Source organism: Sparus aurata, chromosome 5 (assembly GCF_900880675.1).
Source record: "Sparus aurata chromosome 5, fSpaAur1.1, whole genome shotgun sequence".
Taxonomy (NCBI): Eukaryota; Metazoa; Chordata; class Actinopteri; order Spariformes; family Sparidae; genus Sparus; species Sparus aurata.
The window spans coordinates 37,108,290-37,130,789 of NC_044191.1; the positions used below are offsets into that span (position 1 = coordinate 37,108,290).

The window sequence follows — 22,500 nt, forward strand, 5'->3', positions numbered from 1 at the left end:
GATTAAATTTACACCGGAATATCCCTTTAACCAATCAGAAGCTGGCAGTGTGTCTCTGAAGACAAACTTCAGTTTGACGGAGCCAAACTCAGACAGGAACCAGATTCTGCTGCCGCTCCGTTTGGACCGGGCCACAGCAGAAGATGTCTCAGTACCAGCCGTGTGTCACATGTTCACATATTATTTATTTATTATAGTTTATTGATACGATCAATGACACCAACAGAGAGAAACTGGAGCCTGTGAGGTCAGAACAGTCCAGTCAATAGACCGAGCCGGCTGCCCTCAGTAACAGGGACTGATCCAGAATCAGAGCTGCAGCTGTGATCTGACGGAGGCTGATGGAGCTGATCCAGTCAGACTGTGACCCGTCTGTGAGCTGTGAGCTCCACCCGTCTGTGAGCTGTGAGCTCCACCCGTCTGTGAGCTGTGAGCTCCATCCGTCTGTAAGCTGTTAGCATCCACCCGTCTGTGAGATGTTAGCTCCACCCGTCTGTGAGCTGTTAGCATCCACCCGTCTGTGAGATGTTAGCTCCACCCGTCTGTGAGATGTTAGCTCCACCCGTCTGTGAGCTGTGAGCTCCACCCGTCTGTGAGCTGTGAGCTCCACCCGTCTGTAAACTGTGAGCTCCACCCGTCTGTGAGCTGTGAGCTCCACCCGTCTGTGAGCTGTGAGCTCCACCCGTCTGTAAACTGTGAGCTCCACCCGTCTGTGAGCTGTTAGCTCCACCCGTTTGTAAACTGTGAGCTCCACCCGTCTGTGAGCTGTTAGCTCCACCCGTCTGTAAACTGTGAGCTCCACCCGTCTGTGAGCTGTGAGCTCCACCCGTCTGTGAGCTGTGAGCTCCACCCGTCTGTAAACTGTGAGCTCCACCCGTCTGTGAGCTGTTAGCTCCACCCGTTTGTAAACTGTGAGCTCCACCCGTCTGTGAGCTGTTAGCTCCACCCGTCTGTAAGCTGTGAGCTCCACCCATCTGTAAACTGTGAGCTCCACCCGTCTGTGAGCTGTTAGCTCCACCCGTTTGTAAACTGTGAGCTCCACCCGTCTGTGAGCTGTGAGCTCCACCCGTCTGTAAACTGTTAGCTCCATCCGTCTGTAAGCTGTGAGCTCCACCCGTCTGTGAGCTGTTAGCATCCACCCGTCTGTAAACTGTGAGCTCCACCCGTCTGTGAGCTGTGAGCTCCATCCGTCTGTAAGCTGTGAGCTCCACCCGTCTGTAAACTGTTAGCTCCATCCGTCTGTAAGCTGTGAGCTCCACCCGTCTGTGAGCTGTTAGCATCCACCCGTCTGTAAACTGTGAGCTCCACCCGTCTGTGAGCTGTTAGCATCCACCCGTCTGTAAACTGTGAGCTCCACCCGTCTGTAAACTGTTAGCATCCACCCGTCTGTAAACTGTGAGCTCCACCCGTCTGTAAACTGTTAGCATCCACCCGTCTGTAAACTGTGAGCTCCACCCGTCTGTGAGCTGTGAGCTCCACCCGTCTGTAAACTGTTAGCATCCACCCGTCTGTAAACTGTGAGCTCCACCCGTCTGTAAGCTGTGAGCTCCACCCGTCTGTGAGCTGTTAGCATCCACCCGTCTGTAAACTGTGAGCTCCACCCGTCTGTGAGCTGTGAGCTCCATCCGTCTGTAAGCTGTGAGCTCCACCCGTCTGTAAACTGTTAGCTCCATCCGTCTGTAAGCTGTGAGCTCCACCCGTCTGTGAGCTGTTAGCATCCACCCGTCTGTAAACTGTGAGCTCCACCCGTCTGTGAGCTGTTAGCATCCACCCGTCTGTAAACTGTGAGCTCCACCCGTCTGTAAACTGTTAGCATCCACCCGTCTGTAAACTGTGAGCTCCACCCGTCTGTGAGCTGTGAGCTCCACCCGTCTGTAAACTGTGAGCTCCACCCGTCTGTAAACTGTTAGCTCCATCCGTCTGTAAGCTGTGAGCTCCACCCGCTGTTAGCTCCACCCGTCTGTAAGCTGTGAGCTCCACCCGTCTGTGAGCTGTTAGCATCCACCCGTCTGTAGACTGTGAGTTCCACCCGTCTGTGAGCTGTGAGCTCCACCCGTCTGTAAACTGTGAGCTCACCCGTCTGTGAGCTGTGAGCTCCACCGTCTGTAACTGTGAGCTCCACCCGTCTGTAAACTGTTAGCTCCATCCGTCTGTAAACTGTGAGCTCCACCCGTCTGTAAACTGTTAGCTCCACCCGTCTGTGAGCTGTGAGCTCCACCCGTCTGTAAACTGTGAGCTCCACCCGTCTGTAAACTGTTAGCTCCACCCGTCTGTGAGCTGTGAGCTCCACCCGTCTGTGAGCTGTGAGCTCCACCCGTCTGTAAGCTGTGAGCTCCACCCGTCTGTGAGCTGTTAGCATCCACCCGTCTGTAAACTGTGAGCTCCACCCGTCTGTGAGCTGTGAGCTCCACCCGTCTGTAAGCTCCACCCGTCTGTAAGCTGTTAGCATCCACCCGTCTGTAAACTGTTAGCTCCACCCGTCTGTAAGCTCCACCCGTCTGTAAGCTGTTAGCATCCACCCGTCTGTAACTGTTGCTCCACCGTCTGTGAGCTGTGAGCTCCACCCGTCTGTAAACTGTGAGCTCCACCTGTCTGTGAGCTGTTAGCTCCACCCGTCTGTAAACTGTGAGCTCCACCCGTCTGTAAACTGTGAGCTCCACCCGTCTGTAAACTGTGAGCTCCATCCGTCTGTGAGCTGTGAGCTCCACCCGTCTGTGAGCTGTTAGCATCCACCCGTCTGTAAACTGTGAGCTCCACCCGTCTGTGAGCTGTGAGCTCCATCCGTCTGTAACTGTGACCTCCATCCGTCTGTAGCTGTGAGCTCCACCCGTCTGTGAGGTGAGCTCCACGTCTGTAAGCGTTAGCTCCACCGTTGTGAGCTGTGAGCTCCATCCGTCTGTAAACTGTGACCTCCATCCGTCTGTAAGCTGTGAGCTCCACCCGTCTGTAAGCTGTTAGCTCCACCCGTCTGTGAGCTGTGAGCTCCACCCGTCTGTAAACTGTGAGCTCCATCCGTCTGTAAGCTGTTAGCTCCACCCGTCTGTAAGCTGTGAGCTCCATCCGTCTGTAAGCTGTGAGCTCCACCCGTCTGTAAACTGTTAGCATCCACCCGTCTGTAAACTGTGAGCTCCACCCGTCTGTGAGCTGTGAGCTCCACCCGTCTGTAAATTGTGAGCTCCACCCGTCTGTAAACTGTTAGCTCCATCCGTCTGTAAGCTGTGAGCTCCACCCGCTGTTAGCTCCACCCGTCTGTAAGCTGTGAGCTCCACCCGTCTGTGAGCTGTTAGCATCCACCCGTCTGTAGACTGTAGTTCCACCGTCTGTGAGCTGTGAGCTCCACCGTCTGTAACTGTGAGCTCCACCCGTCTGTAAACTGTTAGCTCCATCCGTCTGTAACGGAGCTCCGTCTGACTGTTAGCTCCACCCGTCTGTGAGCTGTGAGCTCCACCCGTCGTAAACTGTGAGCTCCACCCGTCTGTAAACTGTTAGCTCCACCCGTCTGTGAGCTGTGAGCTCCACCCGTCTGTGAGCTGTGAGCTCCACCCGTCTGTAAGCTGTGAGCTCCACCCGTCTGTGAGCTGTTAGCATCCACCCGTCTGTAAACTGTGAGCTCCACCCGTCTGTGAGCTGTGAGCTCCACCCGTCTGTAAGCTCCACCCGTCTGTAAGCTGTTAGCATCCACCCGTCTGTAAACTGTTAGCTCCACCCGTCTGTAAGCTCCACCCGTCTGTAAGCTGTTAGCATCCACCCGTCTGTAAACTGTTAGCTCCACCCGTCTGTGAGCTGTGAGCTCCACCCGTCTGTAAACTGTGAGCTCCACCTGTCTGTGAGCTGTTAGCTCCACCCGTCTGTAAACTGTGAGCTCCACCCGTCTGTAAACTGTGAGCTCCATCCGTCTGTAAGCTGTGAGCTCCACCCGTCTGTGAGCTGTTAGCATCCACCCGTCTGTAAACTGTGAGCTCCACCCGTCTGTGAGCTGTGAGCTCCATCCGTCTGTAAACTGTGACCTCCATCCGTCTGTAAGCTGTGAGCTCCACCCGTCTGTGAGCTGTGAGCTCCACCCGTCTGTAAGCTGTTAGCTCCACCCGTCTGTGAGCTGTGAGCTCCATCCGTCTGTAAACTGTGACCTCCATCCGTCTGTAAGCTGTGAGCTCCACCCGTCTGTAAGCTGTGAGCTCCACCCGTCTATGAGCTGTTAGCTCCACCCGTCTGTAACCTGTGAGCTCCACCCGTCTGTGAGCTGTGAGCTCCACCCGACTGTGAGCTGTGAGCTCCACCCGTCTGTAAACTGTGAGCTCCACCCGTCTGTGAGCTGTGAGCTTCCATCCGTCGTAAGCTGTGAGCTCCACCCGTCTTAGCTGTTAGCTCCACCCGTCTGTGAGCTGTGAGCTCCACCCGTCTGTAAACTGTGAGCTCCATCCGTCTGTAAGCTGTGAGCTCCACCCGTCTGTAAGCTGTGAGCTCCATCCGTCTGTAAGCTGTGAGCTCCACCCGTCTGTAAACTGTGAGCTCCATCCGTCTGTGAGCTGTGAGCTCCACCCGTCTGTGAGCTGTGAGCTCCACCCGTCTGTAAGCTGTGAGCTCCATCCGTCTGTAAGCTGTGAGCTCCACCCGTCTGTAAGCTGTTAGCTCCACCCGTCTGTGAGCTGTTAGCTCCACCCGTCTGTAACCTGTGAGCTCCACCCGTCTGTGACTGTGAGCTCCACCCGACTGTGAGCTGTGAGCTCCACCCGTCTGTAAACGTGAGCTCCACCCGTCTGTGAGCTGTGAGCTCCACCCGTCTGTAAACTGTGAGCTCCACCCGTCTGTGAGCTGTTAGCTCCACCCGTCTGTAAACTGTGAGCTCCACCCGTCTGTGAGCTGTGAGCTCCACCCGTCTGTAAACTGTGAGCTCCACCCGTCTGTGAGCTGTTAGCTCCACCCGTCTGTAAACTGTGAGCTCCACCCGTCTGTAAGCTGTGAGCTCCACCCGCTGTTAGCTCCACCCGTCTGTAAACTGTGAGCTCCACCCGTCTGTAAGCTGTTAGCTCCACCCGTCTGTGAGCTGTGAGCTCCACCCGTCTGTGAGCTGTTAGCTCCATCCGTCTGTGAGCTCCACCCGTCTGTGAGCTGTGAGCTCCACCCGTCTGTAAGCTGTGAGCTCCACCCGTCTGTGAGCTGTGAGCTCCACCCGTCTGTAAACTGTTAGCTCCACCCGTCTGTAACCTGTTAGCTCCACCCGTCTGTGAGCTGTGAGCTCCACCCGTCTATAAACTGTTAGCTCCACCTGTCTGTAACCTGTTAGCTCCACCCGTCTGTAAACTGTGAGCTCCACCCGTCTGTAAGCTTTGAGCTCCACCCGTCTGTGAGCTGTGAGCTCCACCCGTCTGTAAACTGTGAGCTCCACCTGTCTGTAAACTGTTAGCTCCACCCGTCTGTAAACTGTGAGCTCCACCCGTCTGTAAACTGTGAGCTCCACCTGTCTGTAAACTGTGAGCTCCACCCGTCTGTAAACTGTTAGCTCCACCCGTCTGTAAACTGTTAGCTCCACCTGTCTGTAAACTGTGAGCTCCACCCGTCTGTGAGCTGTTAGCTCCACCCATCTGTAAACTGTGAGCTCCACCCGTCTGTGAGCTGTTAGCTCCACCCGTCTGTAAACTGTGAGCTCCACCCGTCTGTAAGCTGTGAGCTCCACCCGCTGTTAGCTCCACCCGTCTGTAAGCTGTGAGCTCCACCCGTCTGTGAGCTGTTAGCTCCACCCTTCTGTGAGCTGTGAGCTCCACCCGTCTGTAAACTGTGAGCTCCACCCGTCTGTAAGCTGTTAGCTCCACCCGTCTGTGAGCTGTGAGCTCCACCCGTCTGTGAGCTGTTAGCTCCATCCGTCTGTGAGCTCCACCCGTCTGTGAGCTGTGAGCTCCACCCGTCTGTAAGCTGTGAGCTCCACCCGTCTGTGAGCTGTGAGCTCCACCCGTCTGTAAACTGTTAGCTCCACCCGTCTGTAACCTGTTAGCTCCACCCGTCTGTAAACTGTTAGCTCCACCCGTCTGTAACCTGTTAGCTCCACCCGTCTGTGAGCTGTGAGCTCCACCCGTCTGTAAACTGTGAGCTCCACCCGTCTGTAACCTGTTAGCTCCACCCGTCTGTAACCTGTTAGCTCCACCCGTCTGTGAGCTGTTAGCTCCACCCGTCTATAAACTGTTAGCTCCACCTGTCTGTAACCTGTTAGCTCCACCTGTCTGTGAGCTGTGAGCTCCACCCGTCTGTAAACTGTGAGCTCCACCCGTCTGTGAGCTGTTAGCTCCACCCGTCTGTAAGCTGTGAGCTCCACCCGTCTGTGAGCTGTGAGCTCCACCCGTCTGTAAACTGTGAGCTCCACCTGTCTGTAAACTGTGAGCTCCACCCGTCTGTAAACTGTTAGCTCCACCCGTCTGTAAACTGTTAGCTCCACCTGTCTGTAAACTGTGAGCTCCACCCGTCTGTAAACTGTTAGCTCCACCCGTCTGTGAGCTGTGAGCTCCACCCGTCTGTAAACTGTGAGCTCCACCCGTCTGTAAACTGTTAGCTCCACCTGTCTTTGAGCTGTGAGCTCCACCCGTCTGTAAGCTGTGAGCTCCACCCGTCTGTTCAGTGTTCAGACAAACAGTCATTGTGTCTGAGGAGAAACACCTCCTCCACCTTTAACATCCAACTGTCTGTCTCTATCTCTGACCTGTCTGTCTCTATCTCTGACCTGTCTGTGTCTCTGACCTGTCTGTGTCTCTATCTCTGACCTGTCTGTGTCTCTGACCTGTCTGTGTCTCTGACCTGTCTGTCTCTCTCTCTCTGACCTGTCTGTCTGTCAGTCCCCATCATTAAGGTCCCTCCTCACAGCCAGGGTGAACGGGACAGGAAGTAGTCTGGTTTCCTCGTGAGGTCTTTTGCGTTTCGATGGCGGTTGGTGGAGTGGAGGAAGGGAGGGGGCCGAGACGTCGTCCTGCCTGGAGACGACCCCCACATCTCCGTCAGGTGAGCTCTGACTCTGCATGTAACTCACAGAGGAGCTCCGCCCTACACCTGACTCACAGTCTCATCTGTCTCCACAGTCGAGGGGCGGTCCCCTGAAATTCGAGCTCTCTAGTTGGCTGCAGATTGAGGGGGCGGAGCCACAGGACTCAGGAACATATCGCTGCATCGCTCGTAACAACCCTGGGGAGTGTTTCAGCCTCGGCTTGTACTGGGAGAGTACTGGGAGCAGGTGAGACAGACAGACAGGTACACAGACAGGTGCACCTGTTTATAGACTGATTCACTGTCATCCTTTTTAGTTTTATATCATTTAAACTGCGCACCACACCTGTCTCACTCTCTGCCTGTCTGTCTCCCTGTCAGACGAGCTGTCTTCCTACCTGGCTAACAGCGTGTCAGAGATGAAGCAGCTGATCGACGCCGCAGACTACGACCAGGACTTTTACTGAGACACACGTGATGTCACTTCCTGTCAGCTGACGTCAGTAAACACTGGTCATCTTCATCATCTTCTTCATCTTCATCATATATTAAAGACATTGAGTGTGGATCATATTGTCCACATGATGACATCACACTGTGTCACCGAGGCTCAGCGTGTTGAACGTGTTGTCGGCGTCGCAGGTTTGAGGCCGAGTCTCCTGTCAGCTGTCAGTGTGAAACATATTATCAATAATATTATCAATAATATCACCAATAATATATATAATGTTTAAAATAAATATATAAACATAAAGAAAAAAACAAGCTACTTTGTCATTTTATGAAGTCAAACTCTGTGTTTGTGCACCAATCAGCAGCTTTCATTGGGATGAAGTTGGCTCCGCCTCCAACACTGCATCCAGTTCTCTTCACAGATCCATGGTCTGCATGTGTGACTGTTAGCTTAATGCTAACAGCTTTGGAGCCTGTACTTGAAACACAGTGGAGCTTTGAGCTAAATGCTAACACCAACATGCTCACGATGCTAATGCTAAGGTGCTGACAGGCACTAATATCATTTTACTGAGTTCACTGCCTAACTTTAGCGTGTTAGCATGCTAACATGTATCAGTTGAGCAGGTTATAAACCAGAGTACTGGACACATGAACATGTCGACCTGATGATGAAGCATCAGAGGATCAGCACAGCTATTACGGTTCATCCTAAGGGGAACATGAATTAGCAGGTTAGCATGGCTGAAGACAGAAATAAATATCCAGATGGATCCTAGGAGACGGACTGATCCAGATCCAGATCCAGATCCAGATCCAGACCTCACACTGACCCTCAGACACTGAGTCTCATGTGAGCACAGAGCGGGTCTGTAGGACACAGCAGGACGTCCTGACACAGATTCAGTCCACAGGAAGCTGAAGCTCCTCAGCTGAAACGTCTCTGTGTGAGTTTCCATTCAGAGGAAGTGAAGAAATACGTGGAGAAGCAGTTAGCTAGCAGAAACACAGCGGCTCTGCTCCTGCTGCTCCTCCTGCTGCTGCTCCTCCTGCTGCTCCATCAGTCTGCTCCATCAGTCTGCTGCTCCTCCTGCTGCTCCATCAGTCTGCTCCTCCTCCTGCTGCTCCTCCAGTCTGCTCCATCAGTCTGCTCCATCAGTCTGCTGCTCCTCCTGTCTGCTCCTCCTGCTGCTCCTCCTGCTCCTCCTCCTGTCTGCTCCATCCAGTCTGCTCCTCCTCCTGCTGCTCCTCCAGTCTGCTCCTCCTGCTCCTCCTCCTGCTCCTCCTCCTGTCTGCTCCTCCTGCTGCTCCTCCTGCTGCTCCTCCTGTCTGCTCCTCCTGTCTGCTCCTCCTCCTGCTGCTCCATCAGTCTGCTCCTCCTGTCTGCTCCTCCTGCTGCTCCTCCAGTCTGCTCCTCCTGCTCCTCCTGCTGCTCCTCCTGCTGCTCCAGTCTGCTCCATCAGTCTGCTCCTCCTGTCTGCTCCTCCTGCTGCTCCTTCAGTCTGCTCCTCCTGCTCCTCCTGCTGCTCCTCCTGCTGCTCCTTCAGTCTGCTGCTCCTCCTGTTGCTCCTCCAGTCTGCTCTTCCAGTCTGCTCCTCCTGCTGCTCCTCCAGTCTGCTCCTTCAGTCTGCTCCTTCAGTCTGCTCCTCCAGTCTGCTCCTTCAGTCTGCTCCTCCAGTCTGCTCCTCCTGCTCCTCCTGCTGCTCCTCCTGCTGCTCCTTCAGTCTGCTGCTCCTCCTGTTGCTCCTCCAGTCTGCTCTTCCAGTCTGCTCCTCCTGCTGCTCCTCCAGTCTGCTCCTTCAGTCTGCTCCTTCAGTCTGCTCCATCAGTCTGCTCCATCAGTCTGCTCCTTCAGTCTGCTCCATCAGTCTGCTCCTCCTGCTGCTCCTTCAGTCTGCTCCTTCAGTCTGCTCCTCCTGCTGCTCCTCCAGTCTGCTCCTTCAGTCTGCTCCTCCAGTCTGCTCCTTCAGTCTGCTCCCTCCTGCTGCTCCTCCAGTCTGCTCCTTCAGTCTGCTCCTCCTGCTGCTCCTCCAGTCTGCTCCTTCAGTCTGCTCCTCCAGTCTGCTCCTTCAGTCTGCTCCTCCTGCTGCTCCTCCAGTCTGCTCCTTCAGTCTGCTCCTCCAGTCTGCTCCTTCAGTCTGCTCCTCCTGCTGCTCCTCCAGTCTGCTCCATCAGTCTGCTCCTCCTGCTGCTCCTCCTGCTGCTCCTGCTGCTCCTCCTGCTCCTCCTGCTCCTCCTCCTGCTCCTCCTGCTCCTCCTGCTGCTCCTGCTGCTCCTCCAGTCTGCTCCTCTCCTTGTCCTGCTCCTCCTGCTGCTCCTGCTGCTCCTGCTGCTCCTCCTGCTCCTCCTGCTCCTCCTGCTGCTCCTCCAGTCAGCCTGACTTGACAGCGGCCTCACCCACTGGACTCAGCTGCGGCTCTAAACTGAACCTGTTGAAACGTGCTGCAGCAGCTCTGCTCAGTCAGCTGCTGTCTGAGGACGTTAACATTACAGAAAACTTCATGAAGAAGACATTTAATATTAACACCCCCATGATGCTTTGGGGGATGTAAACAGGAAGTGTACTGTTGCCATGGACTCAGTCAGTTAGCCGTGAGCTACAAGTTGAGCTTCACTGTTTCTAATCCTTTGTTTGTCCGTATGTTTGTTGTGTGACTGTTTGTTGTGTGACTGTTTGTTGTGAGACTGTTTGTTGTGAGACTGTTTGTTGTGTGACTGTGAGCTGATTTGTTGGCGAAGGTTAACAGCAGGCGGAGCTAATACTCTGTTTGGTGGCATTAAACCACAGAAGAAGAGAAGGGCACAACAAAGCGCTGCAGTCAAACCTTTTTTCTTTATGGAGAGAAATTTTTCCAACCACCATGAAAAACAGATTTTACTGAAGACGACAAACCAACAACAGACAGCCAGATTATATATAGTGTGTGTGTGTGTGTGTGTGTGTGTGTGTGTGTGTGTGTGTGTGTGTGAGTGTAAGCAGATCGTGTATCAGATATTTATTTCAGCCATGTTAAATATTCTTATTGAAAACACATTAGTGGCACAGAAACAGTGTGTGTGTGTGTGTGTGTGTGTGTGTGTGTGTGTGTGTGTTGTGTTCATGTTACAGTTGTGCTTCATGTTCATGTGTCTGTGGTGCGTTTAATGACCGTCTGTGTGCAGGATGTGGCTCGGAGCTCCTGCGGCTCGTCTGTCTGCGAGTGAATCCAGGAAATACCAACAGATTCACTGCGAGCTGGAAATAACTTCCAGACCTCGTCAGCCAATCAGAGCTCTCCCTGGTGCCTGGAAACACTCAGCAGAACTGAGTGTTTAACACTCTCTGGGTCTCAGTTCAGGTGTGCATCCTTCAGAGGAGCCTCTGAAGGCTGATTACATCACAGCGCTGTGTGAAGTCTGTCCCAGTCTGAAGCTCCTCCAGATGCTCCTTCTTCTCCCTGTTTCTGGAGGATGCACCGCTACGATCCTTCGTGGCCTCACATATCCCAAGATTCTTTGCACACCTGAAAAGAAGAATGAAAGAGAGAAAATGGCGACATTGCGTGGTGTAGATCGTCACTGTCGCGGGCCTGGGCAGCAGAAATCGTGACGTAAGGGTAAAACATCTGGTGACGCAACCAGGAAATGCTCCAAAGGCTAGACCGCCACATTTAACAACGGCTGACGAGGTTAACAAGGTCTCTCTGAAGGACTCGCCTTCAAAGACCACAAAGGCCGAGTCCTTCAGAGGATGCAGACCCTGAACTGACACACAGCAGGTGTTACACAACAGTGCAACAGGTGAGATCTACCTGAGGCTTCTACATCTGCTCTCCAGGTGGGTGGAGCCTCACAATCTATTATCTTTGTGACGCTGACATCATGAATTCAAAATGGCGGAAGGAAGAACAGATGGATTTACTGTTAAATCATTTTATTCTCAGAAACCAGACAGGTAGAAATATGTATTACAGTAAAACTTTTATCCAGAATTTAAAGCAGAATAGTTTAATTAAACAGCATATATATTTATATAAATATAGGTCAAACAGTCAGACTTTGAAAAAAATGACAATAAAAATGTTACTAGAATCTGAACAACAGCATTTCTAACATCTTATTTAGATTAAAAATAAATATTAATATTTCACCTGTTTGTGTTACTGAGAATAAAAAGATTTAACAGTTATTCATCCTGATTAGACACGTAACTCCTTCAGGATCACTCATCAAAACAAAGTTGTTGCATGATTCTTGTTTGAGAGTTAAAGCACAGTTTAGAGGACGTTACTTTGTGATGTATTGATCCACACATTAGATGATTAATTACTAATCAGGGATTGATCCTCATCACTGTGATGTCACTGTCAGATGTGTTAAATCTCAACACGTCACATTAAATCCGAGGGAAGTCAAAGCTGCAGCAGCTGGACAGGCTCACGTGCTCAGGTGATCAACACAGCTGCAGGTCTCCAGGTGACCGCTGTTCCTCCTCCCGGCCAGCAGGGGGCGACAGAGCCGCTCGGAGACACACAGCCGGGCAGTGTTTACATGTAGCCTGTCAGCTAGCTTTAGCTTTAGCCTTCGCTGAGAGGTGAGTTGAGCTCAGTGTCCGTCTGATAACATGATGATTTGTTTTTATTCTTTATTATTAAGCTTAAAGAAATAAAACTGTGACGTCAGGCTGCCCAGTTTGTGGATAGAAGCCGCTACACTGTTAACGTTAAGACAAACTACGAACGGAGCGAGGTTCCTCTTAAAAATGTGCTAATTTAAAGTTTGACTGCTCATCAGCAGATTACATTCATTTATATTTAATTAATAAAGACATTTTAGGAATTGAGTTAATCGGGTCAAAAATTCGGTTTATATATGAGACATCGAGGACTGTTTAATAGACATTCTGTTACCTTTTCCAAATAGTTAAAGCAGGTGAGACTCGAGGAGGCCACACAGCATTTCCTGATAAAAGTTACTAATATTTGAATGGAGTTCTTTACAACAGACACGTAGTTGAGAGCCTGTGTTTTGGGTTGTGTCTGTTTAATTAATTATACTTAAGTCTGTTCTTAAAGTAGAGTTTCAAGTTGTCCACATTTACATGACATTGGCTGTTGTTGTACAGATTGTGGTCGCTGAGGCTTTAATCTGCAGCAGCTGTCCATCAGAGCAGGTCGGTGCTGGTCCAGAGGTCAGAGGTCAGCTGGTCCAGGCTCCAGCATGGTCAGACAGCAGCGCAGAGCAGACAGGTAGGACCGGGTCTGAGGGCTGACGGGTTCTGGTGTGGCAGGCTGTAACAGCAGAGCTCCACTGTGGATTACAATACAGAAGACATCATGAATATGAATATGAGTCATCTGTGGACGTTTTCTGACCTTTTAGAGACAAAACAATGACTGTAAGCTTGAAGGGTTCAAAGATATTTGTTTGAAATGTAACCAGTGTTAAATGAAGTTGTGTAATTAAACCTCCATCAGTATGTAAAGTCGTTACAATGAGCTCCATCGTCACCATGAAAGTGATGAACACATGAATGCATCAATACTAATAATCCAGTTATATCACTCATTCATCTGCATGAGTATTACATTCACGTCTAAGTGGAGCAGCAGATCCGAGAGATTCAACAATTAATCAAATGATTAATTGATTAAATAACTGACAGATGATGAAAATAAGCTCAACATTAAATAGTTATTACAACAGTTTGCTCTAATGACCTCGTCTCTGTCCTCTGCAGGTGTTTTGTACCTGCTACAGTGAACGGAGTGGCGCGGGTTCGATTCCCTCTCGGCCCCGTACATCGCAGACCGCCTCTGACTCATCAGGTATGAAACAAACCCCGCCCCCTCGCTGCCGCTCCTCTCTGTCATGGATCCAGCTCACTTTGTTTTCTTCTTTGTCAGGTTTCAAGCAGGAAGTGGGCGGGATCAGCGACTGGAAGCTCTGACAGCCGGCCGAGCTGCAGCTCCAACACCACAGAAGAAGATGGAGGAGACCCAGGACCTGACGGAGGTTCAGGAGAGACGAAGAGGGCGAGACTGGAAGGGTCGGTCAGAGTTTCTTACAGACAACATCCTGATGAGTCAGAAAACAGTTTTACATTTTAATTATCAATCAATCTGCCGTGGAACTGCGATGATTCATTGATTAGTCACCAATTATTAAATTAATCACCAAATATTGTGATAATTTATCAGTGTGTTTATAATTAAAGTTCTCCACTGTGTCAGCTAGTGAAGTGTGGATGTTTCTGGTTTCTTTCCTCTGTGACAGAAAACTGAAGTATCTGAAAAACAGTACTTGAGTAAATATACTTAGTTACTTTCCTCCATTGGATATTGAAAGTGTGACCTGAACATCAGCAGGATGCAACTGAGCCAAACTTGAGTGTGAAAAAAAACAAATGCGTTTCCTCAGGACTGACGAGCCTGCAGCTCTGACCAATAGAGAGAGAGTCCCGGGGTCATGTGGTCAACCAGGAAGTGAGAGCTGCTCCACAGGAAGTGTGTGTAGTCTGTCCAGACCTCCTCCAGACCAGCAGGGGGCAGCAGAGCTGAGTGAGGACAGCAGAGCAGCTGAGGTGATGAAACGTGGTGTCATCAGTTAATGACCTCGTAAATATAAGAGTGTTTTAACGTGTGTGTGTGTGTGCGTGTGTGTGCGTGTGTGTGTGCGTGTGTGTGTGTGTGTGTGTGTGTGTGTCAGCTGCAGAGCGTGGCGTCTCTGAAGGTCACCATCCAGCAGAGCAGTGAGAGCAGAGAGTTTGGACAGACAGACAGGACGGCCGACAGACAGACAGGTGGACTCCACTGTCATGTCTGTAACCTCACCTGTCGCTCTGTGCAGGTGAGACACAGTGAGCACACACACATAGACACACCTGAGGCTCCCGCTGTACTCTCAGTCTAGACTGTAGGACAGGAAGTAGTGACTGCCGCGTGTGTTCAGGTGTTTCAGGAGCACATGCTGGGACCAGAACACCTGAGGAGACTGAAGGACATCACACAGTCCATCTGCCTGGACACACACACACTGCAGGACAGGTACACACACAAACACACACACACACTGCAGGACAGGTACACACACACACACACACACACACACACATCCACCTCCTCCTCCTGATGGTTCACCTTTGTCCTCCAGGGGGCGTCGGCCCGACACACAGCGCTGGTGTGACACCTGTCAGACTCACTTCAGCGGTGATGTCATCATCCATCGACGGACCAAACAGCACAAGGTGGGAAACGTTGCTAACAGGACTTTAAAATGCTAACCATGTTTTTGATGCTAAGCAGCAGTGTGTGTGTGTGTGTGTGTGCGTGTGTGTGTCTCCAGATGTGTAAGCAGCTGTGTGTGTGTGTCTCCAGATGTGTAAGCAGCTGTGTGTGTGTGTGTGTCTCCAGATGTGTAAGCAGCTGTGTGTGTGTGTGTCTCCAGATGTGTAAGCAGCTGTGTGTGTGTGTGTCTCCAGATGTGTAAGCAGCTGTGTGTGTGTGTGTCTCCAGATGTGTAAGCAGCTGTGTGTGTGTGTGTCTCCAGATGTGTAAGCAGCTGTGTGCGTGTGTGTCTCCAGATGTGTAAGCAGCTGTGTGTGTGTGTGTGTCTCCAGATGTGTAAGCAGCTGTGTGTGTGTGTGTCTCCAGATGTGTAAGCAGCTGTGTGTGTGTGTGTCTCCAGATGTGTAAGCAGCTGTGTGTGTGTGTCTCCAGATGTGTAAGCAGCTGTGTGTGTGTGTCTCCAGATGTGTAAGCAGCTGTGTGTGTGTGTCTCCAGATGTGTAAGCAGCTGTGTCGTCCCTTCTGTCCAGTGTGTAAACATCACTTCAGGACTCCCAGGAAGTTTGTGGAGCACATGAAGTCTGCAGAGCACAAGCAGCAGGTCAGCGGGGGGTCAGGTGACACATGTGACATGTTCAGGACAAACCAGCAGGGTGAGTTTGATTCTGTGTCTGTCTCCTCCCAGGTGCACTTGCAGGAGGCTCAGGAGGAGGAGCTGATCACAGTGGACGCTGTCGGCTGCTTTGAGGGAGAGGAGGACGAGGATGAGGATGAGGAGGAAGAAGTAGAAGTAGCTGATGAAGAGGAGGAGGGTGGTGTAAGAAAAGAGGAAGCAGAGGAGAAAGAGTTGGAGGTACAAAGATTCAATTACACCTGATTGTTTGTTTGTTTCCCACAGAGTTGCCGACGTCAGCTGTCTGCTCACCTGATCCAACACTGAGCCAGGAACACAACATCACCAGACTCCATTTACAAATGAAGTGATTTAAGGAGTTGTGTCATGAGGAGAAACTAAACAAACTTTGTGAAACAGCTGCAACAGATTCTAACTCATCATGTCAATCCATCCATCCATCCATCCATCTTCTTCCGCGTTATCTGGGGCCGGGTCGCGGGGGCAGCTGCCTGAGCAGGGACGCCCAGACTTCCCTCTTCCCGGACACTGCCTCCAGCTCTTCCAGGAGGATCCCAAGGCGTTCCCAGGCCAGCTGGGCGACATAGTAACTCCAGCGTGTCCTGGGTCTTCCTCGGGGTCTCCTCCCGGAGGGACATGCCAGGAACACCTCCCAAGGGAGGCGTCCCGGGGGCATCCGAAACAGATGCCCAAGCCACCTCAGCTGGCTCCTCTCGATGTGGAGGAGCAGCGGCTCTACTCCGAGCTCCTCCCGGGTGACAGAGCTCTTCACCCTATCTCTAAGGGAGCGCCCTGCCACCTCGCGGAGGAAACTCATTTCAACCGCTTGTATCCGGGATCTTATTCTTTCGGTCATGACCCAGAGTTCATGGCCATAGGTGAGGGAAGGAACGTAGATTGACCGGTAAGCCGAGAGCTTTGCCTTTCGGCTCAGCTCTCTTCACCACGACAGACCGATACAACGACCGCATTACTGCGGCCGCTGCACCGATCCGCCTGTCAGTCTCACGCTCCATCCTTCCCTCACTCGTGAACAAGACCCCAAGATACTTGAACTCCTCCACTTGAGGCAGGAACTCTCCTCCCACCTGGAGGGAGCAGGCCACCTTTTTCCAGTCGAGAACCATGGCCTCGGATTTGGAGGTGCTGATTCTCATCCCAGCCGCTTCACACTCGGCTGCAAACCACCCCAGGACATGCTGGAGGTCCTGGCTCGAAGGGCCAACAAGACCACATCATCCGCGAAAAAGCAGAGATGAGATCCAGTGGCTCCCGAACCAGATCCCCTCCAGCCTGTGGCTGCGCCTAGAAATTCTGTCCATAAAAGTAATGAACAGAACCGGTGACAAAGGGCAGCCCTGCCAGAGTCCAACATGCACCAGGAACAGGTCTGACTTACTGCCGGCAATGTGAACCAAGCTCCTGCTCCGGTCGTACAAGGACCGTACAGCCCTTAACAGAGGGCCTCCGACCCCGTACTCCCGGAGCACCCTCCACAGAATGCCACGAGGGACACGGTCGAATGCCTTCTCCAAGTCCACAAAGCACATGTGGACTGTTTTGGCAAACTCCCATGAACCCTTGAGCACCCTGCAGAGGGTATAGAGCTGGTCCAGTGTTCCGGGCCGATAGTTGGAACACACCCTCTAGTCCCCCTTTTTGAATAGGGGGACCACCACCCGGTCTGCCAGTCCAGAGGCACTGTCCCCGACTGCCACACGATGCTGCAGAGATGTGTCAACCAAGACAGCCCCACAACATCCAGAGACTTGAGGTATTCAGGCACGGCACTGAGGATCTTCCAGAATACCTCAGTGACTTCGGCTTGAGTGATGAATGAGTCCACCTCTGAGTCCCCAGCCTCTGCTTCCTCTATGGAAGGTGTGTCAGTGGGATTGAGGAGATCCTCGAAGTATTCCTTCCACCGCCCAACAATGTCGAGGTCAACAGCTCCCCACCTCCACTGTAAACAGTGTTGGTGGATGACTGCTTCCCCCTCCTGAGGCGCCGGATGGTTTGCCAGAATTTCTTCGAGGCTGACCGAAAGTCCTCCTCCATGGCCTCCCCGAACTTTTCCCAGACCTGAGTTTTTGCTTCCACAACTGCCCGTGCTGCCGCATGCTTGGCCTGCAGGTAACCGTCAGCTGCCTCAGGAGTCCCCCGGGCCAACCAGGCTCGATAGGACTCCTTCTTCAGCTTGACAGCATCCCTTACTTCCGGAGTCCACCACCGGGTTCAGGGATTGCCGCCACGACAGGCACCGGAGACCTTACGGCCACAGCTCCGGACAGCCGTGTCAACAATGGAAGGGGAGAACATGGTCCATTTGGACTCAATGTCCCCAGCCTCCCTCGGGATCTGGTAAAAGCTTTCCAGGAAGTGGGAGTTAAAGATCTCCCTGACAGAGGGTTCCAGCAGACGTTCCCAGCAGAGCCTCACAATACGTTTGGGTCTGCCAGGTCTGTCCAGCTTCCTCCCCTGCCAGCAGATCCGACTCACCACCAGGTGGTGATCAGTTGACAGCTCAGCCCCTCTCTTCACCCGAGTGTCCAAGACATACGGCAGGAGGTCAGATGATACGACTACAAAGTCGATCATTGACCTCCGTTCTAGGGCATCCTGGTGCCACGTGTACATATGGACGCCAAACTGTGACTAGCACAGAAGTCCAGTGACAAAACACCGCTCGGGTTCAGATCGGGGAGGCCGTTCCTCCCAATCACACCCCTCCAGGTAACGCTGTTGCTGCCCACAATGGAGTCCCCGGTTGGAGCACTCTCCAGTACCCCTCCCAGGGACTCCAAAAAGGCCGGGTACTCTGCAGTGTGGTTTCGGCCCATAAGCCAAAACAACAGTGAGAGACCTATCCCCGACCCGAAGGCGCAGGGAGGCGACCCTCTCGTTCACCGGGGTGAACTCCAACACATGGCGGCTGAGCTGGGGAGCTATAAGCAAGACAACAACAGCTCGCCGCCTCTCACAGCGGACAATTCCAGAATAGAAGTCTGACCCGTCACCTCGGACCTGTTTGCCTTGGGAGACCCTACCAGGGGCATTAAGCCCCAGACAACATAGCTCCTAGGATCATTCAGGTGCTCAAACCCCTCCACCACGATAAGGTGCCGGTTCAAGGAGGGGACTCATTGTGTCCTTCATATACATTCAGCACTAAATCAGAACCTGAAATTGTTTGTCTCCTTGTAAAAAGTGTCAGTTTGTGTCTCAGTTTAGTTTAGTTTATAAACTCTGTCTCTGACTAACTCTGTGCGTGTGTGTCTGTGTGTGTTTGTTGCAGGCAGCTGACACACAGGAAACACACAGGGAGGAGTATGACCCCTGCACCACATACGGTATGTTTTCTGTGTGATTTAAATTGAATTTCGCCACCATTAGATTAAAAACAGTCGATGGATGTTGAAACAGTACATGTGTGTGTCTGTACAGGAAGTCGTTTTGTGGTTCCTGTTTCTGGCTTTCTGTGTCGACTGTGTAACAAGTTCTTCTACAGAGAGACGACAGCACGACACACACACTGCAGGACACACACACACTACCTCAACCTGCAGGTAACACACACACACACACACACACACACACACACACACACACACACACACACACACACACACACACACACACACTCTCTCTCTCTCTCAGGGTGCTGATGTTGTTTTGTGTCTTAGAGTCACAGAGCTGCTCAGACGAGAAGTGAAGATCTGACCTGACCTGCTGTCCCACAATGCACCTGTGTGTCCAGGTGAAGGACTGGTGATGACATCATCTTGCTGTACTTCCTGTTCTCCCCAGAACTTTAATGTCACAGCTGACCTGTTCACAACAATGACGTGAACAGTGAACAGTTGAATACAGGTGAGGATCAGAGCGACCCCTGCTGGCTGTCAGGTGAACTGCAGCTGATGTCACGTTTGAATGTTCATTAAAGGGTCAGTCTGGTGTTTTTCTGTCTTTATCTTCTCAGTTGCCCTGAAGAGACGATAAGTTAATAAACTTTGTTTATTCCTACATGTCACTTTTTATGGATTGTTTTTGTTTTCCCTCATAGAAAAATGGCACATTTCTTCAAAACAGACATGATGTTCTGTTTTTTAAATGTAATATTAATAAAATATTTACAAAAATGAGTAAATATTAAAGGTTCAAGTCTTTATTGTCAATGTGCACAACAACGATACAGTGCAGCATCTGTCTGAGCTGGTGTGCAGAATATGAAATGAAATTATAATGAAATAATTACTAATGCACACTGTAGAGAGGACAGAGCATTAAAATGATTGTCAACACATATTTTCCACAAAAAAGGAATAAAAAAACTAATATAAATATTTAAAAAACAGTCTTAAAACAAGCACAGCAATAATCAAACCTGTCTTTATATAACGAGGGTGTCTGAACACTTCCTGTGTCACAGAAAACAGAAAATCACTGGACAGAAACTGGAACTAGTTTTGTTCAGACTTTTAATACTCAGTCATCATTTCATCAGTTAGTTGCTGACTGATGTCGTTCTGGATATCCACCAATCATAATGATAATGTTATATAATATAATAATAAATCCTTCATTTATTTTTTAAACAGTGTCATTTAAGAAATATCAAGTGACTCTAGCTGTATTTGTTTTACTTTTCTATGACAGAACAGGTGAAGGAGCTTCTACATACTTTTGTCTGTTTCCTTCTCAAACACACAGAAAAGCAGCAGCAGCAGATCTGAGATCAGTTCTGCTGCAGTTTTATTAGTTTCTGTAAACAGTCTCTGATTAATGTGACACGTGGTTATTAAAACAATATTTATTGACTTTAGTCAGATTTAGTAAACTGTGACAGACACGCAGTCCACGTGGCATGCTCCACCCTGAGCGGCCGCAGGGGGCGCTGTGGCCGCTCAGCGCAGAGGATTGTGGGTCGGAGGAGGCAGCAGCGGAGCATCATCATCTTCCTCAGGCCGGAGCGGGACTCTTCTGACCGGACTTGTAGCTGAGCTGAGAGCCGTTCCTCCGCACTGAAGTGCCTTAACAGCGGGAGAGATGGGACACGGAGACCTGATGAGCCAGGCGGAGGATGTAGCGGACCAGGTCAGCTCCCCTCCCCGGGAAACAAGCACCCTGAGCCGGCCACACACAGGGCTGGGACTCAGGCAGACAGCAGATATCTTCCGCTTCTCCCGAATTCCGTCCACAAATCTTTTTCTTATGGAGCTTTGAACACGACACATACTTTACATAAATCAGTACTCTGTAATAGTTAATTCGGCATATGGATTATGAATCCAAACTGCACCATGTTCTGGTAAAGAATCGTGATCTTACGTTAACTTTAGCAGCAGACTTGGTTGTGTAGTCTGGTGGAGGCAGACTGTGGGTGTAACATGAAAGTCTGTTGTGCAAGAAAACTTTGGCTGAAACACCGAAAGCGGCTCCTGAGTCATCTTAGTTGTAAGCCGAAGTGAGGAGTGTCTCCTACTGATGAGCCACCAGCCTTCAGTTATCTGCTGCCAGCTCAGACTGACCGCTGATCAGCAGGGAAACTTTAAAATCACAGATTTTTAAAAGTAGTCTGGTGTTAAGTTCATGTCACGGAACGGAAACAATAGACGATGAGTTAAGAGCTCGTTTTATTTTCAACATCAGGACTGTAGAAGAAGAGTTTGGATTGTGCACTTTGTTCAAGTATTAAAATAAGTCATAGTTGTAAAACATATGCCGAAAGATGGAAGAGGTTCTGATCAGGTTCGGAAGGGCTTCAATTATTAGTTACCGCCCCGAGTCCGAGTGCTTTATCACGAGACGTGTCAAATTGACAGATTTCTCAATGGAGTCTGGTGTGAAGATGCCATGAAGACGGAAGTGAACTGAGGGGTGACATGAACGCAGAGTGATGTTGATGTTGGCTCAGAGCGCTGACGTCGATCAGCAGGTAGTGACGGTGTGTCCGGAAGTGAACGTGATGAAGCAGCTGTTGTCAATCAAAGTGTCTCAGGCGCTTCATGACGCTCACGCGGCTGCAGAGGAAAGAACTACAAATGTAGTTTTAAAACAGGAAGTAGTTTAATGTTGCTGCCACACACACACACACACTGACTGCTCTCCTGTTCTCATTAGAGCTCACTGGAATGTAACTAAGTACATTTACTCAGTACTCTCCTAAAGTGCAGTTTTGAGGTACTTGCACTCTAGTAACTAGTTACTTCACAGATTACATTCTGCATCAGTAGCACATTTGGTGATGCAGTACAGTCTTCTGTCTGAGGTGTCGTGGAGTTGAAGTAAAGCAGCAGAAATACTCGGGAAAAGTACAAGTATCTTGAAATAGTAAAAGTTCTGTACTTGAGTAAATTTACTTGATTACTTTTCTCCACTGAATATGTGAATTGTGACCGTGACAACAGTAGGAAATGTAACTGAACCAAACTTGAGTGTAAAAATAAAAACTCATATATTTACTCCACTACATTTATGTGATGACTTTAGTTACTTTACAGATTACATTCTGAATGAATTGATTTTCTCATCAGCCAGATAGAAACAGCTGACGATCAGCTGACTCTCAGTTCATACACATGTTAATGTATGGATCAGTTACTTCACTGATACTTTGACACTGAAACACATCAGATAAGTTGATGTTGTATATCTGATATCTTTACTGGCGCACAGCTCTGCTCTCAGGTCGTCCCGTCTGGAGTCATTATTGATTTTCTGTTATTTGATGTAAGTTTGTGATTGAGCAGCAGACATGTTGTCATGACGATGTTTATCTGTTGAAGAAAGATGTTTTACATGTTGTGAGACGTCACTCTGGATCGTCTGCTGGTCACTCTGTGAATCCATCGATTGTTTGACTGTTTGGTGAAAATTTGGTGGCAGTGAGTCCAGAGTGACACCTTCACAGTCATGGATCGCTCGTGTCTTTAGTTCCTGCGGGTCACCAAACACTACCTCCCCCACGTGGCCCGGCTCTGCCTGGTCAGCACCTTCCTGGAGGACGGCGTCCGGATGTGGTTCCAGTGGAGCGAGCAGAGCGAGTACATCGACTCCACCTGGAGCTGCGGACGCTTCCTCGCCAACGTCTTCGTCCTGCTCAACCTGCTGGGACAGCTGGGTAACACACACACACACACACACACACACACACACACACACACACACACACACACACACACA

The 22,500-nt window shown here is 50.6% G+C and overlaps 1 protein-coding gene and 1 pseudogene across 5 annotated transcripts; both read left to right on the plus strand.

Moving 5' to 3' along the window:
• Positions 1 to 11,482: 11,482 nt before the first annotated feature.
• On the plus strand, positions 11,483 to 19,343 carry LOC115582331 (cip1-interacting zinc finger protein-like). Of its 5 annotated transcripts, none has more exons than XM_030418268.1 (14): positions 11,485 to 11,992; positions 12,524 to 12,647; positions 13,139 to 13,226; positions 13,305 to 13,447; positions 13,819 to 13,981; positions 14,107 to 14,247; positions 14,350 to 14,444; positions 14,551 to 14,644; positions 14,743 to 14,746; positions 15,215 to 15,285; positions 15,370 to 15,537; positions 18,614 to 18,668; positions 18,763 to 18,884; positions 19,002 to 19,343. In XM_030418268.1, exons 2-14 carry the CDS (start codon positions 12,619 to 12,621, stop codon positions 19,041 to 19,043), a joined length of 1,215 nt encoding a protein of 404 aa, XP_030274128.1. In that variant the 5' UTR covers positions 11,485 to 11,992; positions 12,524 to 12,618; the 3' UTR covers positions 19,044 to 19,343. The 5 variants fall into 5 exon arrangements, 4 of the variants coding, with proteins under 4 accessions (XP_030274127.1, XP_030274129.1, XP_030274128.1 ...); XR_003984158.1 differs by lacking the exon at positions 14,743 to 14,746 and having other exon boundaries at positions 11,488 to 11,992; positions 15,181 to 15,285; positions 19,002 to 19,188; positions 19,298 to 19,343; XM_030418267.1 differs by lacking the exon at positions 14,743 to 14,746 and having other exon boundaries at positions 11,483 to 11,992; positions 14,113 to 14,247; positions 15,181 to 15,285.
• An 863-nt stretch (positions 19,344 to 20,206) lies between these two features.
• The window catches only part of LOC115582333 (surfeit locus protein 4-like), a 7,241-nt pseudogene continuing 4,947 nt past the window's right edge, over positions 20,207 to 22,500 (plus strand).